General features: G+C 41.6%; 1 protein-coding gene across 1 annotated transcript in view; it reads right to left on the reverse strand.

Moving 5' to 3' along the window:
* Nucleotides 1-17,187, reverse strand: part of pik3c3 (phosphatidylinositol 3-kinase, catalytic subunit type 3) — a 124,744-nt gene that overhangs the window by 45,673 nt on the left and 61,884 nt on the right. The window contains exons 12-16 of the mRNA XM_080208711.1: nt 14,801-14,891; nt 8,535-8,602; nt 4,116-4,221; nt 2,493-2,609; nt 1,386-1,517 (exon numbers count right to left, since the gene is read on the reverse strand). Of these exons, the coding sequence (XP_080064837.1) occupies nt 1,386-1,517; nt 2,493-2,609; nt 4,116-4,221; nt 8,535-8,602; nt 14,801-14,891 (514 nt within the window). The remainder of the gene's footprint in view (nt 1-1,385; nt 1,518-2,492; nt 2,610-4,115; nt 4,222-8,534; nt 8,603-14,800; nt 14,892-17,187) is intronic.

A 17,187-nucleotide genomic window follows, 5' to 3' on the forward strand; every position in this document is an offset into this window, starting at 1 on the left:
ATTAATTTCCAAATCATAGCTGCACATTTCGCACAAGCTGTGTAAATTGTAGAGTCCTGAACCTCTGCATAGCTGGGGTGACTGTGAAATTTAACATCCTCTAAAAATGTGAAACACTGAAGGCAGATTAATTTCACCAGACTTCACACAGAAAATAAGGCCTGTGGGGGGAAAAACTTGTATCTTCAGCAATAGGGTCCTATAAGCTGAACGATTAGAAATACTAAGCCACTTCCCTTTCTCTCAATTTATCCAGAAAAATTTTGGCAAAGGTGACAATATCATTTTCTGCATCATTGACTATGATATTCTCAGCTGTTTCTCAGCCAAATACTCTACCATCATTGGTCAAAGGGGCACTTGATAGAGTCTACTCTATTCAACCTTGCCACTTACACAATTCTCTCAATAATGGTTTCCTGATTGATCCATCTTTAGTCCCATACTTAAGATTTGCAATTTGCCCCTTGGTTACATTAACTAGAGAAACAGGCCCTTATATTTACTGGGACATGCTTTCAGCACAGCGATGGACTATTGATAGGAGCCCCAGAGGTCCATCCTGGATTTTAATGCTAGATATCCGACGGAAATGGCATGGTAGCAATGTAGTTAACACTGCTGCCTCTCAGCACCAGGGACTCAGGTTCAATTTCCAACTGTCCGCGTGAAGTTTGCACATTTTCTCCGTGTTTGCATGGGCTTCCTCTGGGTGCTCCGGTTTCCTCCCACAGTCTGAAAAACATGCTGGTTAGGTGCGTTGACCCAAACAGGCGCCAGACTGTAGTGACTAGGGGAATTTCACAGTAACTTCATTGCAGTGTTAACGTAAGCCTTATTTGCAACTAATAAATATAAAGCTTCAAGCTGCTTGGGTTCAAGTTTAAAATTTTAACTACACACCTGTTTTGGGAGGTCAGGATTGCCCCATGATATCAGCTTTTAATCATTTACTAACAATACCATCTTTTAACTGCTGCACTGCCTATTATGTAATAAGTCTGCGTGGGTGGCAGCCATTTGTAAATTTACAACTTGCTTTTTAATCACTGTAATTGTTTGGAACTGATTGATAACATCAGTGTGGACCAGCAGATGTTATGGCTGTGTAATTACTTTTATATTTTACACGTTACAAACTGATAAAAATATATTAATTAAAACTGTAGTTAAAAAGAGGCAGAGGATTTGCCAGAAATTGAATTCTCTTCCTATTGTCTACTGTTCTCGACACAAGTAAATTTGAACGCAAATCTGAACACAAGATTACAAATCGGTATATTGAAAGAAAGAAAAACAAAGATTACATCAGAAACATATTTTTAACCAAATGGATTTTTTTTTAAGTTAAATCTCAAATTAAATATCTCAATGCCCAAGTTTACCTTAAATAGCGTTGCTTTTTCAGGAATGATGCCCCGGATTTTAACTTGCGGCTCTAAAGGTAAAGGTATAGGTTCAATTTCTGATAAATTCACTTTTTCATTGTCTGCCAATAATGTCTGCAATCTTTCAATCTAGAAAAGGAAAACAAAAAATATTCATATTATGACAAGCATCGAAGAAGCATTTTGTGTAGTCAATGGCCTACCAAAAGTGAATTATCATGTCCTGTTCCATTTTGTTATTTCTAGGACCTGATTGTAAACAGCATGCCCAAATTTGCTACTTTAATTCTCTAGTTTACAGCATTTGTAGACAAACTGGAGGTCATGAAGACAGTGGGTGGGATTTTCCCCCTCCTTCCGATGGGTGGGATCTTCCAAAGTACAAAGAATGTTACAGCACTGAAACAAGCCCTTTGGCCCTGCAAGTCTGCACCAACCGTGCAGCCCAACTGAACTAAAACCTTCCGGAGACCATATCCCTCCACTCCCATCCTATTCAGGTATTTATCAAGATGCCCCTTGAAACTCACTATTGCATCTGCTGCCACTACCTTCCCCAGCAGCGAGTTCCAGGTGCCCACCACCCTCTATAGAAAAACTTGCCTTGTAGATCTCCTTGCTCCTCACACCTTAAACCTATGCCCATAGTAATTGACTCTTCCACTCTGGGAAAAAGCTTTTGACTATCAACTCTGTCCACGACCCTCAATCTTGTCGACTTTCATCAGGTCGCCCTTCAACCTCTGTTGTTCCAGTGAGAACAAACCAAGTCTCTCCTCATAGCTAATGCCCTTCATATCAGGCAACATCTTGATAAATCTTGTCCACCTCCTGTAACAATAGAAACCTAATTTAATCCATCACATCTTTTGCACAAAACAAAGTCTTTGAAGAAATCCTAACTTTGACAGATGTGATGAACTCCATCAATATACATTAATCATATTGTGTATGTATAATTTTTCTAAAATTACGTTGACAACCATATCAGACTGACAATCACAACAGTGCAATAAGCAGTGCATAAGATGTAGGAACATTGCACAAAATTTCAATTCTATTCAAATTCACTTTTGGGTCAATTAACTGGCTATGTGAAAATACCTTTTTCTTTCGATTCCCACTTTCTCGCTGAACAGCTTTCATAAGATGCACTAGTCGATCCACAAATGTTTGTTGAGCAGCTAGAAGGGAGCGCATGACTCTCACATTCTTGTCTCCCTAAAATATGCAGTCATTAAAAGATTAATATTCAAACAAGTCACTTAATACCCTTCAAACATAAAAGAAAACACACTTTGTGCAGTGCAGTTACCCCATAAGTAGCTTTGTATTCATTGCTTCCCTGTTACAGAACCCAGATGCTCAAAAAAGAAAACTACCCTCCCTGCACAGAAACTTATTGCACGAAGTGTCACTCAAGAGGATTAGTTAAGCTACATGAAATTCTACTTAAGCAACCATTTAAAAAAAACAGGGATACAAGACAAGAGGTCAGATATCAGTACACCCAAAATACTGGTCATAGGAACTCTGTACAAATGATGCTAATTGGTCAAATTGCAATGATCCAAACTATTTGCATATGGCATATTCAACATTTTGTGGCAAAGTCATTTGATAACAAATTTGGATTCAGAATCAAAATCAAAGTTTGTTTGAAAACGTTAGCTGATATCCCTATGGTATTGTGCAGGCAAAATGGCTGGTATGCACTAAAGTACAAACTTATTAACAATGGTTTGAATTTTTTAAATAAACAATTACAAAATAATTAAAAAATTTAGTTTTGTGTCAGCTGTAAACAACATCATTTAAACCTATTAACTGCGTATTTCCCTAATATGGTTCCTTTATAGGATAGTTTGCAAAGTAAAATTATGTCAGATGGGGCTTTCTCCTTCTGCATCCTCCAGCCCTGATTTTCACCTCATTGGGAAGGACAGAAAATTGCCGACGAGCAAGCAAAGATGCAAAACACGCGAGTACTTAGTACAACTGAAATTACTTTTCTTAAAATCATACAGACACATTGACAGCACCACAGGCATATTGTTGACTCAGCTGGTTAGCACATAAAAACATGCCAAGACACAAAAAAAACTACCAGCCTGCCATTGTTTGATTTGATCAAAATCAAAATTATAACAAAATCTGGACACGTGGAAATTTAATTAGTAACACAAAAATAGTGGAAACACAATGCCTGCATACCTCTACTGCTAGAAAGGGTGCAGAACGGTAGCACAGCAGTGACACGGTAGCACAGTGGTTAGCACTGTTGCTTTACAGCTCCAGGGACCTGGGTTCGATTCCAGCTTGGGTCACTGTCTGTGTGGAGTTTGCACATTCTCCTTGTGTCTGCGTGAGTTTTCTCCAGGTGCTCCAGTTTCTTCCCACAGTCCAAAGATGTGCGGGTTAAGTTGATTGACTGTGCTAAAAAATTGCCCTTAGTGCCCTGAGAGGCATAGGTTAAGGGATTAGTGCATAAACATGTAGCGATATGGGGGTAGGGCCTGGGTGGAATTGTGGTCGGTGCAGTCTCGATGGGCCAAATGGCCTCTTTTTGTACTACAAGGTTTCTAGGATTTCTATGAAAAGATAAATTACCTACCATTGCCCAAATTCAGGTTACCACAGCAGCCACAATGTGAGTTTGAATAATTTTACTATAGTAGGTAACAATCAATACCATCGAAAGAAAGTGAAAATAACTATTCTAAATACCTTCAGCAAGGCTTGACTAAACCTTCGCATTACATTCAAATACATCTCATGAGTTTTTGGGTCACGTTGTTGAGTATCCTGATCTTCACATTCTACAATAACATACCTTAGGAAACAGGAAAAAAAACACAAGACTTAGGAAATAGAATATATGAACAGCAAGTCCAAAAGACAAAAATATAGTACAATATGACAAAAAGCTCCATTATCTAAGCATTTTAGCTCTATAATGTGAATGTATATACCACATTCCACTAAAGGCTGGTATGCTGCAGTTCAATTTTATTTCTTCTATAACTTGACCACAAAAATTAAGCAATGAGGAAATAGGTATGAAAGCAAACAATGGAAGTAGCTTCTATCCTCTGTGGTTTTATACACATTCACACTTCCAGCAACAAATGTGGGATGAAAATAGGACAAACATGGCCTATTTTTCTCTTGCATACCGTAAGAGCATTGAATTCAACCACAATAATCTCAATGATGCTTCAGCTCAGATAAGTTAAACTCAGCACAGAGATCAAAATTGGAATCTTTTTTCTTAGTAAATGCTGGTTGAACTCATTGGATCATTAAAACAGTGGACTATGACCTTCAGATCCAGTAATCTAACTGGCAATTTATTGACTTAGCCATCATCCTTCTTATGCTTGTCATTCAAAAAATTCTCCTAGAACGACAAAAATAATGCCTCAGCATTTAGTGTTGCCTCAAAAGACATACTCATTCCCTACTGCACTACTTCAGTATGAGCAGCAGCAGCAATATAGGCTGATTGGCTGAAGGGCAATGGCAAGGGCGCTGGCGGAGCAGCGACGGTGGGAGAATAAATGGTGCTATTCTGAGGGAAGATAGCAAGTTTCTGCACAATGAAGCCATTAACACTCCCAAGGGTGACATCTCAAGAAACCTAGTAACTTGTTGGATGATAAATTGCCAGATTGCTATGAAAACCTTCATGTCCCTTTCAGACTGAGATCTGTAGTCATTATGACCACGTCTGAATGTGCATGGGCACCAGAGGTAATGGAGTGGGAGCAGCTGGGGAAGCCATTGCAAGTGATACTTGGCTATGATGGAACCAAGTGAATTCAGTCCCATCCAGCTGGACAATAGTGGAGACAAGACCAGCAAAAGGCAATAGAATAAAACCCGATTTAGAGCAGCAGCCTATTTATTGATATTTAAAACAAGATTTGTAAGTATGGAATGAGAAAAGAACATTCTGTCCATAGGACCTGTCCTTCATACACTATTCACTAAGATTCTATAGGGCAGACGCAACACGGTTTCATTAAAGGGAAGTCGTGTCTGACAAATTTACTGGAGTTCTATGAGGATGTGTCTAGGGCAGTGGATAGAGGAGAGCCGGTGGATGTGGTCTTTCTGGATTTTCAGAAGGCGTTTGACAAGGTACCTCACAAGAGGTTATTGCAGAAGGTCAGGGGACATGGAGTTGGGGGTAGGGTGTTAGCGTGGATAGAGGATTGGTTGTCAAATAGGAGGCAGAGAGTGGGGGTCAATGGGTGCTATTCGGATTGGCGGTTGGTGACTAGTGGGGTGCCCCAGGGGTCGGTGCTGGGGCCTCAGCTATTTACCATTTATATAGATGATCTGGAGGAGGGAACCGAGTGCAGGGTGTCGAAATTTGCTGATGACACCAAGATTGGGGGAAAGGCAAATTGTGCGGAGGGTGTGGAGAGTCTGCAGAAGGATCTAGATAGGCTGGGCGAATGGGCCAGGAAATGGCAAATGGAATTTAATGTTGGCAAGTGTGAGGTGGTCCACTTTGGTAGGAAGAATGGTAGGAAGGACTATTACTTACGTGGCGAAAAACTGCAGCAGGCGACGGTGCAGAGGGACCTCGGGGTCCTTGTGCATGAGTCGCAAAAACCCAGCTTGCAGGTGCAGCAGGTGGTCAGGAAGGCGAATGGGATGCTGGCCTTCATAGCGAGGGGGATTGAATATAAAAGTAGGGAGGTCTTGCTGCAGCTGTATAGGGCATTGGTGAGGCCGCAGCTGGAGTACTGTGTGCAGTTTTGGGCGCCGCACCTAAGCAAGGATATTTTGGCCCTGGAGGGAGTGCAGAGGAGGTTTACTAGGCTGATACCGGAGTTGAGGGGGTTGAGCTATGAGGAGAGGCTGAATAAACTAGGCTTGTACTCGTTAGAGTTTAGAAGAATGAGGGGAGATCTCATTGAGACGTATAAGATGATGAATGGGATGGATAGGATAGAGGTGGAGAGACTCTTCCCGCTCAAAAAAGACAGTAGGACTAGGGGGCACAGCCTCAAGATAAAGGGGAGGCGGTTTAGAACGGAGTTGAGGAGGAACTTCTTCACTCAAAGGGTGGTGAATCTCTGGAATTCTCTGCCCGTTGAAGTGGTGGAGGCTGCCTCGCTAAATATTTTTAAGAAGCGGGTTGATGGGTTCTTGATAAAAGAGGGGATTAAGGGTTATGGGGAGAGGGCGGGAAAGTGGAACTGAGCCACGACAGATCAGCCATGATCTTATTGAATGGCGGGGCAGGCTCAAAGGGCTAGATGGCCTACTCCTGCTCCTATTTCTTATGTTCTTATGTTCTTATTGTTTAATAGATTCATTTTCTTTAACGTACGAAAGTCTGATGTCTAGTACCAACTGACTCAAGAATAGCTTCTTCCCTGCTGTCATCAGACTTTTGAATGGACTTACCTTAAGGTGATCTTCCTCTACATCCTAGCTATAACTGTATCACTATATTGTGTACCGTCCCTTTCTTTCTCCCCGATGTACTCTATAAACAGTATGCTTTGTCCATATAGCACGCATGAAACAATACTTTTCACTGTATGCTAATACATGTACGAATAATAATTCCAAACGTCAGTCACTGGAGCCTGAAGTTTGTTTTCCAAAATCAGATGCTTTAGAATAAATGATTTAATTACATACCATATCATTTTACCATTGAAACTGGTGTATTCATAGGATATTATGTTAAACATTCAAACTTGTTCACCCAAGCTAATATTAGTCATTGAATACAAAACAACCAAGTAATTTTAAACCAAGGTAGCCTTGCTGTTGAAGTTCTAAGTAGAAAGACTCACAACACCAGCTTAAGTCCAACAGGTTTTTTTGTAGCTAACGCCACAAGCTTTCGGAACAGGCTATCCCTTCATCAGGTGGGTGGGACTTCTTTCTGTTTTTACCCCAGTCCAATGCCGGCATCTCCACATCAGAAGTTCTAAATGCCATAATTGGATTAAACACTTCCAAATATGTATTAAAATATAGGATTCGGGACTATGAAGCCAAGTATTCATTCTTTTACAGTATAGATGGCCAGAAAGAATGTCGCCACTTTATCCAATATTATTTCAACTAACAAGAGTTGTAAATCCTGATGCTTCCGGAAACTACAGTAAAAAAATCTGTTGCTCGAAGATGGACGGACACCTTGTGGTGCAGTAATGTCAATACTCAAAATAAAATCAGGAATAAGGCAACGGTCCAAAATAGGAAACCAATGACAGGCTCAGCAGGCCGCAAGTTGGAATTTATATTTAAAGATATCAAACAGAATGAGGCCTTAGACTCAAGAGAATATTAAAATTCACAAAGAGTACTGAAATTTCTCCTCATCGCCACCTTTTTCCAATCCTACAAATCCCTCCCCACCCAACCCAACCTCCTCTCTTCTACTTATGCTCTTTTCTTCATCAGTGGGACTTTATCCTCTTCACCAGTGGCAGTCATTGAACAGTAACACTCTGGAATCCCCTTTGCCTCTTTAGCTCATCTTACCTCCTTCAAGATTCTTCTCAAAAGCTATCGTGAACCAAACTTTTAGTCACCCCTCCTAATATCCATTCTTTGGAATTGCCACCCATTTCTTTCTGGTAATGCCGCTGTGAAGTACCTATATGTGGTTTTCTACATACAGAAATGCAACTGTTATTTTTACTTGGGTGTGGAATTTTTCCAAGCTAAGGAGATGGGCCAGTTGGCACAAAGAAAGCTCTAAGCTGTATGGTCAAAACTGTTTCTGAAGAGCAAGCAAATCAAGGCTTTTGTAAGTGTTGAGTTGAGTGCTTAAACTTCTACCCAATTTAAATATGGTCTTTTTCAAATTGAAAAGAAACTAATTTTCCTGGCTGAAGAGAGAAGATGGGTAAATCACAGGCTGATAGGGTTCTTGCATGGCCCCAAAATTACAGCACAACATCTCTGAAATATCTATTTTCCTTCTCAGCAGTTTCGATGAATATTTCTATGCAAAGCACAAATTAACAAAAAATAAGGAAAATTACCCTAAACATGGAGTGAATAAGCTAATTACCATTGATGTGAAGATCATTAGTTGACTTGTGGGGAACAGCAGAAAGCCATCCCCAAGAATACCTTTGTGAAAGTAAAATAAAAAACACCTACCAGTATAAATAGTTGGCCAGAGTAGAATTCCTGCAAGCTCTTGATATTAGGAATGCACAAAGATCTTGCTGGAAGAGGAAGGAAGAAAAGTCAATTCACAGTTGAACTACTAATTCAGGGAAACTAGGGGAATTTCATAGTAACTTCATTGCAGTGTTAATGTAACCTATTTGTGACTAATAAATAAGCATTAACTTTGACATTAACTCAGAAAATTGTAAATCAAAACAGATGATAATTAGGTCACTCCATTAATAGTTAATTTGTTCTAATTGGTGTTTGGCCCATTTATCCAACAAGCCACCCCATTTTGTCAGATTCTGGTAGAAAGATCATGGCTTTGGCTGGCACTTGTAATACTTAGTATCACGATAGGTTTACTTGCCTTACTGCCTTACTCTGGGGACTCTCCCTTTGGGTACAAGATCCTTGGAACTTAGCAATCTTCTCAGCGCACTATCACCCGCAGTAGTGCGTTGACAGAGATTTGCTTCGACAGCCTGGTCTGCCATGCTGTCAGTCTGATTCCCACTTTTTATACAGGGCCCCAACAAACCCCGCAAATTTTTGCTGTAACCTCCAGCAATCAGCAAGTTGGTATCTTGTCTTGTGGCAGTTAAAATACGTGGGCTTCTGGGTTTCACTCTTCTCAGATCTATCCTTTCTAGCTGGAGGAGCAGCCCTTTTTTTCCAGCTGTCCCTTCCCTCCTGTGGGTGCTCAGTTTCCTATCACTCTGCCACCTTTTATTCTTGTCAGCTGGATGGGGATGACCAGGAAAGGGCTTCCTTTCTGATGAGGGTTTGTGGATGAACTCAATCAACAGACAGAGTTAATGCCCCTGTCATTCTGTTCCCCAGTGTGAGTTCTTACTGGGAAGAGCAGAACAAAAAAGGTGACAAGCATGAGAAGGGAGCTATTCAATGCAGGACAGAGGGTGTTGTACCTGAATGCATGCCATGCACGGAACAATGTAAATCAGCTTGTTGTGCACATTGAAATTGGCTGGTACGATGTTGTGGGCATCAGAGATGTGGCTGCAATGGGATCAAGGCTGGGATCTAAATACATGTGCCCTATCAAAAGGACAGGCAGATGGACAAAGGGGACAGGATTGTATTGTTAATAAGGAATAAAGTTAAATCTATAGCAAGAAGCGATGTAGGATCATAAGGCAAAGAATCTCTGTGGGTAGAGTTGAGGAATCGCAAAAGTAAGACGATCCCGATGGGAGTTGTGTACAGGCCCCCTAGCAATAGTCAGGATGTAGGACAGAAAATATAAAAAATAGAAAAAGCAATATTACAATAATCATAGGGGACTTCAATATACAAGTGGACTATGTAAATCAGGTAGGTAGTGAATCCCAAGAATAGGAATTTGTGGAATGTCTAAGAGATAGTTCTTGGAGCAACTTGTGATAGAGCCTGCTAGGGAACAGGCAATTCTAGATTTGGTGATGTATAATGAGGCAGACTTGATTAAGGAATCCCTTAGGGGACAGTGACAACAATAGAATTTACCCTGCAGTTTGAGGGGAATCAGATGTAACAATAGCACAATGGTTAGTAGCACTGCTGCCTCACAGCACCAAGGACCTGGGTTTGATTCCCAGCTTGGGTCACTGTCTGTGCAGAGTTTGCACATTCTCCCTGTGTCTGTGTGGGTTTCTTCTGGGTGCTCCAGTTTCCTCCTACAGTCAGGTGCATGGATCCGAACAGGTACCCGAGTATGGCCTCTAGGGGAATTTCACAGCAACTTTATTGCAGCGTTAATGAAAGCCTTACTTGTGACTAATAAATAAACTTTACTTTTCAAAGATAACTACAAAGACATGAGGGAGGAGCTGGCCAGAGTTGTTTGGAAAGGGAGCCTAGCAGGAAAGACAGTGGAATAACAACGGCAGGTTTTGGGGGTTACTTGGGAGGCACAACAGAAATTCATCTCAAGGAGGGGAAAACATGCTAAGGGGAGGATGCGGCATCCATGCCTGACAAGGGAGGTCAAGGACAGCAAAAAAGCAAAAGAAAGAGCATACAAAGTGGCGAGAATTACTGGGAAGCCTTTAAAAGCAAGCAGAGGACAACTAAAAAAGCAATAAAGTTGTGGGGGGGCTGGTGGTGAAGACGAAATATGAGTGTAAACTAGCTAGTAATATAACAGATGACAGGAAGCATTTTTTTCAATATTTAAAGCTAAGAGAGGCAAAAATAGCCATTGGACCGCGGCAAAATGAGGCTGGAGAAGTAATAATGGGAAACAAGAGGAACTGAATCAGTCTTTATGATGGAAGACACCAGTGGGATTCCAGAACTCCAGGAGAATCAGGGGGCACAGGTGAGTGCAGTGGCCATCACCGAGGAGAAGAATCTGAGGAAACTGAAAAGGTCTGAAGGTGGATAAATCACCTGGGCCGGATGGACTGCATCCCAGTGTTCTGTAAGAGATAGCTGAGGAAATTGTGGAGGCATTGGTGGTGATCTTTTAGGAATCATTGGAGGCACAGAGAATCCCAAAAGACTAGAAAGTAGCTAATGTAACACCGATGGTTAAGAAGGTGGGGAGGCAGCGGATGGGAAATTATAGGCCGGTTAGCCTGACTTGGGTCATTGGCAAGATTTTAGAGTCCATTATTAAAGATGATATTGCACAGTAGTTGAAGTGCATGATAAAGTAAGACATGGTCAGCACAGCTTTGTCAAGGGAAGGTCATATCTGGCAACTCTGTTAGCGTTCATTGTGGAGGTAACCAGGAAGTTAGATAAGAGAGAATGGATGGATGTGATTTATTTAGATTCCCATAAGGCCTTTGACAAGGTGCCATGAAGGTGACTGTTCAATAAGTTAAGAGCCCATGACGTTAAGGGCAAGATCCTGGCATGGATGGAGGATTGATTTGATTTTATATTGTCACATGTATTAACATAGCGATAAGTATTGTTTCCTGCGCGCCATATGGACAAAGCATACTGTCCTAGAGAAGGAAGCAAGAGAATGCAGAATGTAAGTGTTACAGTCATAGCTATGGTGTAGAGAAAGATCAACTTAATGTCACGTAGGTCCAGTCAAAAGTCTGATAGCAGCAGGCAGCAAGGAGTTGGTTAGTAGGTGACCTCAGACTTGTGTATCTTTATCCTGATGGAAGAAGGTGGAAGAGAGAATGTCCAGGGTACGTGAAGTCCTTAATTATGCTGGCTGCTTTGCTGAGGCAGCGGGAAGTGTAGATAGAGTCAGTGGATGGGAGGCTGGTTTGCGTGATGGATTGGCTACGTTCACGACTTTTGTACTTACTTGCAGTCTTGGGCGGAGCAGAAGCCATACCAAGCTGAGATACAATCAGAAAGAATGCTGTCTATGGTGCATCTGTAAAAGTTTGATAGAGGATTGGCTGACTGGCAGAAGGCAGAGTGGGGAGAAAGGGGTCTTTCTCAGGATAGCAGCCGGTGACAAGTGTATACCTCAAGAGTCGGTGCTGGGACCACAACTTTTCACAATGTACATTAACAATTTTAAAGAAGGAACTAATGGCACTGTTGCTAAGTTTGCAGATGATACAAAGATATGTAGAGGAACAGGTAATATTGAGGAAGCAGCAGGGCTGCAGAAGGACTTGGACAGTATAGAGAGTGGGCAAAGAAGTGCCAGATGGAACACAATGTGAAAAAGCGTGAGGTTATGCACATAGGAATGAGGAATGGAGGCACAGACTATTTTCTAAATGGGGAAATGTTTAGGAAATTAGAAACAAAGGGACTTGGCAGTCCTTGTTCAAGATTCTTTTAAGGTTAACTGGCAGTTAGGAAGACAAATGTAATCTTAGCATTCATGTTGTAGAAGCTATTGAAAGGGTGCAGAGGAGATTTACAAGGATGTTGCCTGGACTGGGAGGCATGCCTTATGAAGTTAGGTTGAGGGAGCTGGGACTCTTTTCCCTGGAGAGACGAAGGTTGAGAGGCGACCTGATAGAAGTTTACAAAATGTTGAGAGGAATAGATAGGGTGGACTCTCAGAGGCTATTTCCCCGGGTTGAAATGGTCGCTACGAGAGGACACAGATTTAAGGTGCGGGGAGGGAGGTTCAGAAGTGATGTTAGGGGTAAGTTTTTCACTCAGAGGGTGGTGAGTGAATGGAATCGGCTGCCGTCAGTGGTGGTGGAGGCGAACTCGCTGGGGTCTTTTAAAAGACTTCTGGATGAGTATATGGGGTTTAATGAGATTGAGGGTTATAGATAGGTCTGTAGGTTGGTAGGTGATGTGATCGGCGCAACTTGTGGGCCGAAGGGCCTGTTTGTGCTGTAGTGTTCTATGTTCTATGAGAGGGCTAGAATACAAGAGCAGGAATGTACTTCTCAGGCTGTATAAGGCTCTGGTCTGACCCTATTTGGGGTATTCTGAGTAGTTTTGGGCCCCATATCTAAAGAGAGGATGTATGGCCTTGGAAAGGGTCCAGAGGAGGTTCATAAGAACGATCCCTAGAATGAAAAGCTTGTCATATGAGGAAAGTTTGAGGACTCTGGGTCTGTACTTGTTGGAGTTTAGAAGGATGAGGGGGGATTTTATTGAAACTTGCAGTATACTGCAAGGTTGGATACAGTGGACGTGGAGAGGTTGTTTCCAAAAGTAGAAAAACTAGAACCAGAGTGCAGAACCTCAGGCTAAAGAGACAATCCTTTAAAACAGAGATGATGAGGAATTTCTTCAGCCAGAAAGTGGTGAATCTGTGGAACTCTTTGCCACAGAAGGCTGTGGAGGCCAGACATTGAGTGTCTTTAAAACAGAGGTAGACAGGTTCTTGATTAATAAGGGATTGGGGTTATGGGGAAAAGGCAGGACAACGGGGATTAAAAAAAATTAGCCATGGTTGAGTTGTGGAGCTTACTTGATGGGCCGAATGGCCTAATTCCACTCCTATATCTTATGGAGGGGTGTGAAGATTTTGAACGCCAAGGAGAATTATTTCACAAAAGGTTTTCATAGGCAACCTCAATTTTAAGTGCTTGTAGTCAATGGGCAAAAGTCATCAAATTCCAGGTATTTTGTGAGGGCTTAGAATTTCTAAGGGTACATCTCCAACAGAAACTGCCTTTTTGATGCCTTATAACTTGTTGTACTTTCACAGAATCCCTTCAGTGTAGGAGGCGGCCACTGGGCCCATTGAGCCTGCACGGACATCAATCCCATCCAGACCCTATCCCACGTATTTGGTGTCTGCGTGTGTGTGTGTGTGTGTGTGTGTGTGTGGGTGTGTGTGTGTGTGTGTGTGGGTGTGTGTGAGCGCGAGACAGTGGGTTTCTGAGTAGCGAGTTAGGGGAGATGTAAATTAGTTTAAAAACAAAAAGCAGAATACGTGAAAGCAAAAGAGGAAGACATAGGAATAAAATGCAGAAGGTAACAGTTACTCTGCTGTCCCTATAGATTGGCTTAGTGCAAGCAAAAGTACTAGGACAACAAAATTATGAGTTCTGTATCTTAATGCATGTAGGAAATAGGAGGTAAAAGGGAGGGATGAACTGAGGTGGGTGGCACGCAGGGAGGAGAGTAAAGTTAAGACAGGAGTTGAGGTGAAGAGGTGAAGATGCAAAAACATTCAGGATAGAGAGACATTCAACATGGAAGCTGAGAGATTGAGAGAGAGATATCAGGGGAGAAAATGCAGACTGAAAACTTAAAACAGTTGAAACAAGGCTTTAGGCAATTGGGTAGCACGGTGGCACAGGTTAGCACTGCTGTCTCACAGCGCCAGGAACTGGGTTCAATTCCTGGTTTGGGTCACTGTCTGTGTAGAGTTTGTATGTTCTCCCCGTGTCTATGTGGGTTTCCTCCAGATGCTTCAGTTTCTTTCCTCAGTATGAACGACGCGCTGGTTAGGTGCATTAACCAGAACAGGCGGAGTGTGGTGACGAGGGGAATTTCACAGTAACTTCATTGCAGTGTTAATATAAGCCTACTTGTGACTAATAAATAAACTTTACTTGATTTGGAACAGGGTAACATTTGTCAACATAACAAGGAGGAAGAAATCAAAGCATGCCTTGCTTCTAAATACTACACCATAACAATGTGTGCTAGGCAAGATAGGCAGTCAAAGATATTGCCAAGGTGAAGAGGTGGAGCAGACGAAGACAATTTTATGCTTCAATTATAACTGAATGTTGGGAAAATGAGTGGAATGGATCGTTAATTTTTAGTGGAGAGATAATATTTTTGTGAAAACAAAATCAAGCATCCAAAATCTTATAGAAGTAATGATTTTCACCAACTGCTTTTACCTCTAGATTTTCTCCATCTGTTGCCTCTTTTGCTTTTGAAACTGGAGGAGGAGGAGATACTGGAGGAAACGGACTGGTGATTATTTGAGAGCTAAAAGAGAATGTTTAGAGTATAAATTAGTTTAAAAATCCAACACAATTGTTAAAAATTACAACCTGGAATGAATATTGGCAAACCTATAATTTGTATTTTAGGTTTAACATGTATTGCTGATGGAGCATACATTTGGGTTCTGCTGATATATTAAATTTATCCCAGGAATTACTTGTTTTCATTTTTCAAACAATTAACATCGATCATGCGTGGGTATAAGAAGATCTCAAGCAATTTAAGGTTGTTTTGAAAAGACAGGGAATACTTTGCCTTTCTAATACAGCAGAATTTTTATCATGAAAATATTATTTTGATCATACTTTAAACATCAAAAGAATAGTGAGAAAGGAAAAGATCCCTCAGTCCAACAGAATGTCACACACAACTGTATTGCCTGGTGAACACAATACACACACTCCCCTCCTTACCCAAAAATCACACAATTGGTAAGAAGGGTGAAAACCCAAGCCAATTTGGGAGGGGGTAAAGTTAATCGGAAGCAGATCCTGCTCTAATTTAAGTAATTAGACAAAGTTTTCCAGTTGAGGGCATCTTTAGCAGGTAAGCTCCCAGACTCCAGAGATGTCACACTGGAAATAAATCCAGACATTCCAACTCTGTGATCATTTGCATACTGGAGACAAACTCTCAGGTCTCTGGCGTTTGGATAAGGAGGCAAGCATCATAGCACTTGACTGGTCCTCTTGGAGGGACATAATAAAATAATAATAAAAAAGGGTGAACAGTAGCACATCTCTGGCTACCTCAGATTTGATGTGGAGATGCCGGCATTGGACTTGGCTAAGTACAGTAAGAAGTCTGGTGAGTGATGAAGGAGCATGAGACTCTCAAAGCTAGTGCTGCCAAATAAACCTGTTGGACTTTAACCTGGTGTTGTGAGACTTCTTACTGTGCTTACCTCAGATTTTTCAGGGATGGTGTGGTGTACTGGTGATGCCACTGAATTAATAATCCAGAGACCCAGGCAAATGCTCAAGACAGCTGGTGGAACTTAAATTCAATTAATAAATCTGGAATTAAAAGCTAGTCTCAGTAACGGTGATCATGAAAATGATGTTGACTGTCATAAAAATCCATCTGGTTCATTAATGTCCTTGAGGGAAGTAAATCTATCCTATCTGGCCTACATGCGAGCTCAGACCCACAGCAATGTGGTTAACTCTTGAATGCCCTCTGAAATGGTCTAGCAAGCTACTCAATTGTATAAAACTGCTACAAAATCCAAAAAGGAATGAAACCAGGCAGACCACCTGGCATTGACCGGAGCACTAAATACGCCAGTGGCAAAAACAGCCCTGTCGACCCTACAAAGGCCTCCTGACTAACATCTGGGGTCTTGTCCCAAGATTGGGACCAGTGTCCCACAGCCTAGTCCAGCAACAGCTTGACATTGCGAGAATGACACAGCGGCTATGACAATGTCCTAGATAACAGGATCACCCGTCCTACCTAGCACTGTGGCTGTTTATAGGGTTTAGTGGTATAAACCTCTTCAGCCCAACTTGTCCATGCTGCCCAGTTTTTAACCACTAAGCTAGTTCCAAATGCCCACATTTGGCCCATATCCCTTGATGGTCATCTTGCTCACGTAAGCTTGTTCCAGACACTGTGCAACACATGGACTGCAGCAGTTCAAGAAAGCAGCTCACCACCACCTTCCCTAGGGCAATAAAATACTGGCCTGGCCATCAACACCCACATCCCATGAGCAAATATTTAAAAAGTCTGGAATGCTTAGAACATTGAATTCTTGTAGTATAGGTTTCTGGTGCCCTCTGGTGGTGCCTTGCTCAAGTAACTATTGTCTGCTCTTAAACTGCAAAATGTACGGCAGCAGGAATTCTGGTAAATTGGCCTTCTGCAGCTTGGGGGCACTTGGCCAATCATAGCACTTTAACTATTGTCTCAGGGCACCTAACCCAGAAAATGTTTAAGGGCCCACATGTCAAAGTGATCGTTATGCGGCTGTCCTGGAAAGAGTTAGTTTAGCCAGAATTCTTGTTTTAGATTGTCCAGCATTCTTACTGAAGACCACTAATTTTGTTTTGTTGTAATTATATAAAATTAAACACAGGTTTGTGCTCCGTTAGGAAATGGGAAGAGAAGTACGCTATCTTTAATTGTAGATTTGATGTAGTTCCTACAGAACGGAGGTGTTTAGCATAGCTTTCTGAAAAAATGCAAAGATAAAGGAAAACGAGCAAATAGAACAAAAGTTCACATCTCCTCAGTAAGGATTGTCTCATTAAAGGGGAAAAAAGACTGAACTACT

This window comes from Carcharhinus amblyrhynchos, chromosome 1 (genome assembly GCF_965287045.1).
Source record: "Carcharhinus amblyrhynchos chromosome 1, sCarAmb.v2.hapA, whole genome shotgun sequence".
NCBI lineage: Eukaryota > Metazoa > Chordata > Chondrichthyes > Carcharhiniformes > Carcharhinidae > Carcharhinus > Carcharhinus amblyrhynchos.